At 29.1% G+C, this 7,841-nt stretch overlaps 1 protein-coding gene across 1 annotated transcript; it reads left to right on the forward strand.

The window, feature by feature from the left end:
- Positions 1-3,232: 3,232 nt before the first annotated feature.
- On the forward strand, positions 3,233-6,485 carry LOC113867268 (remorin). Its single transcript, XM_027502465.1, has 5 exons — positions 3,233-3,706; positions 5,330-5,380; positions 5,473-5,560; positions 5,899-5,980; positions 6,259-6,485. The coding sequence occupies exons 1-5, from the start codon at positions 3,502-3,504 to the stop codon at positions 6,451-6,453; spliced, it is 621 nt and encodes a 206-aa protein (XP_027358266.1). The 5' UTR covers positions 3,233-3,501; the 3' UTR covers positions 6,454-6,485.
- The last annotated feature ends 1,356 nt before the right edge of the window (positions 6,486-7,841 follow it).

Raw genomic sequence — 7,841 nt, forward strand, 5'->3', positions numbered from 1 at the left:
AAGCAAACAGATGTTTTTTGTCTTTCTGAAAAACATGCAACAAAATGGGGCATATAGTGTCAATCTCAAGTCAATTTTACAATTTGTACTTGTTTGTTCCACCCACCTTGTCCTATTTCTTCTTCTTTCTTTTTATTTTTTCATTTTTTCCCCTTGACTTATCACTTTCTTTTGTTTTTGTGGTTTAGGAGCATACTTGATGTCATTATTACATCTTGTCTCCCCATTTTAACTTACAAAAAGAAAATTACTTTATTGTAACTTTTTCTCCAATTTGAAAATGATGCCCTAACATGGAAATAACATCATCAAATAGTGACAGTAAAAAAGGGGATTAACCATGGACATGATTATATGATAAAACTTTTCGCCAACTCAACCAAATTATATATAATACAATTTACATCCCAAGTAATTTACATTCTCTTTATACATTAATCCATCTACCAAACCTCTAAGCATATCGGTTAATCAAGTAAACACCCAGGGCTTATGTTTTATATTTTATGTATAACTATTTGACTTAACAAGAAGTCTTATATTTAAATTTTATGTATATGAAAAATTGAATTAGTGACAATCATGAACTGTAAGTATAAATTATTAGTCTTGGATCCTTAGGCCCTGTGAATATCCAGTAATCTCTGATCTTGAAATAAAAATCACTTGATTTACCAAGAAAAGGACTGAAGTGAGATGCTATTAAGAATCTTTGAGTTGTGATCTCTAGTATGATCTTCACATTATGTATTTTATTTTCATAAAATTTAATTTGAGGCGATGGGTAATTTTTTATTCAATTGAATTAATTTATAATTATAACCTCAAATAAAAAAAAGGGTGTGTTTATTTTAGTTAGCACAAGCTATTATAATATATATTTTAAATTTTTTATAAATTACTATTTTTAACTTATGATGGAAACATTAAAACATTTTTTATATGTTTTTTAAAATTTGTCTAATTATATTACAAATTTAAACGTATTTTTAAATTGACAAAAATACTTTTTTAAAAAAAAATAAATAAACACAACCAAACTACACTTATATAGGTAACTAAACGAAGAATTGTTATAAATTTCAATCACTCAAAACTAATTAGGCCTTGAAATAGTTAACATAACAGGATTAATCAAATTAATAGGTATAATGAACAAGATCAACTTTATTGTTATAAGCTAAAAGGAAGATCATCCTTGAAAACTACCATATCTAGGTAAGATTCGGGTGCAAAATTGTAACAAGATTGAAATCTAAAATTTAAAAAGGTTTGATAATAAGGGTATAGAAGAAGAGCAAGAAACCAAGTTGGTTGATTGGGATTGATTGTGAGAGATGATGAAGTTGTTTTGTGGGTACATATAATGAATTTTCCTCTGACAAGGTGGGCTCACACAAAAGATTCCGTCGTGTGAACGATACAAGAGAATCTTTATTAAGTGTTGAAGGGTATCCAAATACGGTGACGTTTTGACGATTCTAGAACTCTTTGTGTCATACGGGGTGGAAACTATCAATATTCACGATTATCATCAATCAATTGATTAATTAGGGGTCATCACGTCATAATGTTTATTTATTTGTTTTATTACTATTTCCTTTTCCAATAATGCCGTCAATTATCAACCACAGAAGAGTAATGGCGTCAATTCAAGACTTTTTAATTATTGATTTTTTTCCTGATAAAAGAGAAATCAACAAAAATACAAATTTAACACATTTATTTTAATAGGAAAACTTTTTAAGAATTATAAAAATTATGTGGGTCTCATTTTTTATTCTTAATTTAATATTTTTCTTTCATATTTTTATAAATTTTAATCAATAAGTAGATGTGTATTTAAAAAATATTTATGCTTTAGTTCAACCAAAAAACTTAAGCGTGAAAGATAAAATTATAACGCAGGAGTTGGTGTAGGGATGGAAGAAGTGTACTTCCTAATTTGTTTATGTTGAATAAAATCTTAGGGTCATAAATGCAGTGCATACTTGATTTTTCTTTTGAAAAGTTTATGTAATAGTTATTTAAAGGTTAATATTACATTAGGATATATCATATAATTTTCAGTGAGGATTTATTGAGTTACTTGAAAAGATGACCTACGAATAAAAGATTACCAGTATAAATCGAATTTCAAGATCTTTGGATTAATATAGAACTAGGAGCAGAGTCAGTTCCTCACCATCTTAAATTTTTTTCATAATATGTTGGATTTTTCATAAAAATTTGATAACGAAACATTTTCATAAAATTTATATATTTTTACAGTCTACAAACACATATATATAAAAAAAACAGTTCTTCAGTTAGAGTTTAATTTATATGTTGTTACTGTTAATCAATTAAAAATAATTGTAAATACAACTTTTAAAGTAATCAACTTCTATATAAAAATTGTGATGGGCACTATTTTTTGAAAAAAATTATTTTTAGGATTATTTTTAAATGATAGAACTTTTAGGAATTTATTTATTTTTATCAAGCCAAGTGATTTTCTCAAATTTATGTATTTATTATTTATTATTTTTAATTTAATTTTTTATTTTATATAAAAAATAGAATATTTTTATTAATAATTATAATAGTTACTTTTAAAAAAATTTAAAATAATCATGTAAAATATTTTAATTATTTATTTAAAACATAATGTAATTTAATGATGTTGTGCGAAACCTGAAAACAAAATACTAATTATTATAAAAGTCAATCATTTTCAATAAATAATAATTCTTGAGTGAATATGAATATAAAAAATGTATTTCAATGAAATTATATAAATTGTATTGAATTGCAAAAACGTAAAATCACTAATTATTTGTGAGCTATAGAACGGTTTTAAAGAACAATCAATAATTATTGGACTAACAAGTTTAATCTGTTAAATTTTGAATCAAACCAAACAATGCAAGAGTAAAAGGTGGAACTAATTCACTATCTATGCGGTTCAATATAGCTCTGCCCAATTTAGCATCACCTAACTGATTAACTAAAAATAAAAAAATTTTACTTTACCCCATTTTGGTTCATTGGTTACACTATTCAAATTCCAATTCCAATTCCTTAATCCAATCCATGAAATCTCATAGGAAAAAACATTTCATTAATGGAACAAAGAAAAAAAAGAAAATGATGGAGCCCACCAAAACAGGTGTAAAATTCTAATTGAACATTTTGCTTGGTTTATCCAATTACTTTGGTTATATAATAGTAAGGATGTGTAGCTTTCATCGTCCTCAATGGTCTCAATATCTGTTACTGTGCCAACTCATTGTGAGGCCACAAGTACCTAACACACAGCTAAGCTTTTGGAACTTAGAGTTAAACAGTTACCTTCCTTCAACTATAATATCTCAACCAAACAACCCCTCTTCTCATTTCTCTCCCTATACCCTTTCACTCCAATCAAGTTTTCAACTTTTCTAAATAAGTGACAGTGTTGTTACACTTTTTTGTTTACCACTTTTGTGTAGTGTTCCAAGTTTCTCTCTCAGAGGAAAAATGACAGAAGAACAACAGAAAACTACTGCAGAGTCAGAAACTGCTTCAGTTCCTCCACCTGCTCCAGCTGAGACTCAACCTCCTCCACCTGCACCTGAACCTGTTCCTGAGCCTCCAAAGGATGTGGCTGAGGAGAAATCAGTGATTCCAGTGCCTTCTTTGGATGATAAGCCTGATGATTCCAAGGCTCTTGTGTTGGTTGAGAGTAAGATGTTATGATATGATATCAATTATGATTCCAAGGCTTGGTGTTATGTGTGATTGGAATTTGGTTGGTGAGAAAAATTATTATAAAATGAAAACAAAAAAAGAATTTGCTTTGTTTTTTATTCTACTAGGGTGAACAATTCTTCTTCTTATTGAGCAACTATGTGATTTCTTTATTCTAAAGGGTGTTTTATTTTACGATATCGGGTTTGTTTGAGAGAAAAAAAAGGTTCTTTTTATGTTGTTTTTGTTTGAGATAAGAAAAGGGTTTTTGTTGACTATTCCTTCTTCTGCATCTTCTATTGAATTTCTTTTTGAATTACATGGTGGTTTACTGGTTTTATTATAAGTGAAACTGTTCTGATTTTATTTTTCTGAATTTTTCGTGCTATGTTCCTAATTTTAGTATTTAAACGTGATGTTTTTCTTGTTCTTATGGCCGCAACATAAATTTTTGTGTTGTTTTTCTTTTTTAAACTATTGTCAAAATTCATTGAGAATTATTTTTAATTTCTGAGAACAGGTTATTGTTTTTTTATTATTTCCTTTCCCCTTTTGGAGGAAAAAAAATCTCTTGTACTTTGATTATTTGGTTGTTTCTTGTACTTGATTGTTTGTTCTTCTTGTATTTTTCTCTGTTCAACTTTTGCTGGAACTTTCCTGTTGTAGTTTTATTCAAAACTGTATATTCAAATTGCTCTGCACCTTTTCCACTTCTATTTGCTGACAGGGTGGTCCTTCTGTAAAATTCAAGCCTTGTACAGTGTAATCTGGCATAAACGTATTAAAATATTATTTCCCAATTGCAACCTTGTTAAGAATCAAGCCTTCATGCAAAGATCCAAATTTTCATGTTTTAGGCAAAAATACCTGCAAATTCAGAGGAAAAGGCACATCCACTACTTGGCCTTGTGATTCATGTGTTATATAACAAATGGTTTATAAATTACCCATATTTCATATATTTTTACCTACCCTTTTTGCTATCCAATTACAAGTCACCTTCTGTGGGCCTTATGATTCAAATGTCTCTTAGCTCGAGTATTTTTGAGCCAGTGTACAATTATGTATTGGTGTTTCGGTTCAATTCTTAGAATTTTCGTTTTGGTGGAATCTGCTGTTACCAATTAATACTTGAGCTTTAGTAGCTAGCAATACCTATCATTTTCAAAATTCTTTTGTTAAGCATCCAAACATGTCATTTCATACTAAATCATTTTAATCCCAATCAACTTATTCGTGGCCTGCTTAAAATTCTTCATCAAAACACACCCTTTCAGTTCAGTGGAGAGCAAAACATTAAAACCCATTTACAGATTTGAGCTTTATAGTTTAATGATTGATTCATTGGAGCAGAATGAGAGCACAATAGTTATATTTCCTTGCATAAGTTCTCAAGTTGAATTAACCTCATTTTCAAATCAAAGAAAAACCTGTATTCATTTGCATGTCAAGATTAAATTTTCTTTCAATCTCCATTTTGGAATTAAGGTATATAACATGTAGTAAAGTGGTCAACTACAGAGACAAATTTTTGTTCCATCATTATAGTTATGATCATAACAATGATCAATATATTTGTTTTTGTTTTGTTTATTGTTGTTGATTTGGTTATGGCCAGAGACAGAAGAAGTTGCTGAAGTGAAACCATCTGAGGGCTCTGTCAACCGAGGTATGTCAGTTGTCTTAACCACATTTAATTTTCCTTATTGCAACCTTTGCGTAGCTTGACATTAAAGATTATAATGCCTCATTTGTCTTCAGATGCTGTGCTTGCAAGAGTTGCAACAGAGAAGAGGTTGTCCCTAATCAAAGCATGGGAAGAAAGTGAAAAATCAAAAGCTGAAAACAAGTAAGAACCTGCAACACTTGATTCAAATGTTATGTGGATTTTAGTAGTGCCAAAGTCTTTAATTGAGTCACCTTAACACTGGTGATTAATCAAACTAACATCAAATTTATGACGTTTTTAATCTTTTAACTGGAAAGTTATTTGTTTGTTTTCTTTTTCATCTTGGGTTGGTCTTTACTATTTTTTTGCATTGAACACTCTTAGAAAACAAATGACAGCTCCTTGTTTTAACAATTTAGCATGAACCTAAAACGTCAAGCTTCACATTTTATCACATACTGTGGATCTTTCATGTTAACAATGTTTGGATTACTAATTTAAATAAAATTTGTTGCCAGAGCTCACAAAAAGCTTTCAGCCATTTCATCATGGGAGAACAGTAAGAAAGCTGCTGTGGAGGCTGAATTGAAAAAGATTGAAGTAAGAATTTATTTCATTAGTAAATATTCTAACATGTTGTCAGTGTTCTTTTCATTTTTGTAATTGTTCTTTCTGTTTTATAATTGAACCAATAACTTCCTTCTATATAGAAGCTTATTCTTTTATTCAACTTCTACCATGTTTTGTTCAACTTAAATTTAGAGAAATAATCAATTTTTTATAAAAGCTCTTTCAAGAAGCTAAAAGAAATGAGCAATTATTTTAAAAAATTAGTAGAGGGGAAGAAAAGTCAACTCTTAATTTTTGCATGTGAGTAGGAACAACTGGAGAAGAAAAAGGCAGAATATGCAGAGAAAATAAAAAACAAAATAGCAACAATCCACAGGGAAGCTGAAGAAAAGAGAGCAATTATTGACGCAAAAAAAGGAGAAGATCTTCTCAAGGCTGAGGAAACAGCTGCAAAGTATAGAGCAACAGGAACTGCTCCAAAGAAACTCCTTGGCTGTTTCTAATATGCTTCAAACCTCAAGCTTGGTTGGAAACAGAAGTGTTAAATTATTATTATGTATTTTTTTATTTGGCTTTAAAGTATCATCAATACATGTGTGATTTAGTTTTTATGTTGGCGATTTAGCCCATGTTCTTTTATTATGTGTGCATAGTGATGTGTTGGCGTGTATATACCACCCACCTTTGTGGATAAAGAAATTAAATTATTCAATCTGTGCATGAGTTACTTGTTCCTCACCAATTTCACTCATTCATTACCTATTAATGAAAATTTGACTTGATATAACAGAATCACATTACCTGTTTTTCTTTTAAAAGCAAATTACATATTGAGTAATATTTATATAAATTAAAAACATAATAAAAGGAAATTTGGAAAACAATCATAAGGGTAAAAAGCTATTACTTCCATTGTGTAAAGAATAGACTAATTTCAGCATCTTGGGTACTGTTGACATATTTACTGTAGGCCAGAAAGTTATCGTGTTTTAGGATAAGATCTAAAAACTAATATTCTTTGGCTGTTTTCTCTTAATTATGTATCAACATAGCAGATTCCCACCACCCCCCCCCCCCCCTCTTCCCTTTTTTCGTTGATTTGGTGTTCCCTGTTCACGCCGTGATCATTTCAAGCATGTCGAACTCAATCCATTTGACATGTTGTACAAGTCATCTACTTAAGTGCGTCGAAGAAAAGCTACTTTAATGGGTTTATCATTATTTTATTTAAATATTTCATTTTTTTATAACTATAGTAGTGATAAAATATTTTTAAAAAATTACTTAAATAGGAATAATACTAGATATATCAGTGGGTAATAGATATTTTTTAAAGAAAATAATACGACTAAATATCTGCTGTACTTTTAATTTAGTCTATATTTAAAATGTTTTCAATTTAATTCTAATAGACGTAATTATTTTCAAATTTATTCATATTATTTTTATTATTTTAGTCCAATAAAAATAGAATAAAGTTACTGTAAGAGATAGAGACAATTAAAAATAATTGCAACGCATAAGACAATATAATATAATGTTTTTGGGCCTAGCATGTAATATTTTATACTTCATTGTATTAAAACACCATTGAACTACCAGCATGGTTCTAATCCGAAGCGACTATCCCTTGAGCACATAATTTTTTATTCAATCTCAAGAATAATATATATAATCAAATTAATCATATAGAGAGAGGACCATGTTTTAACTAGAAAAATATAAAGAACTTGAGGCCAGTATGCATATAAGCTGCAAGTGTTGTAGGACACGTGGAATGTGGAAAACCAGCTACATTAACTACATTTACACAATTGAAGAAATAGAAAAAGGCAAAATGTGTTTTTTTTTTCTAAGATCAAAATATTGCCTTTTCATGAGAAAATATGAA

The sequence above is a fragment of the Abrus precatorius genome, unplaced genomic scaffold, assembly GCF_003935025.1.
Source record: "Abrus precatorius isolate BTA unplaced genomic scaffold, Abrus_2018 Scaffold5, whole genome shotgun sequence".
Taxonomy (NCBI): Eukaryota; Viridiplantae; Streptophyta; class Magnoliopsida; order Fabales; family Fabaceae; genus Abrus; species Abrus precatorius.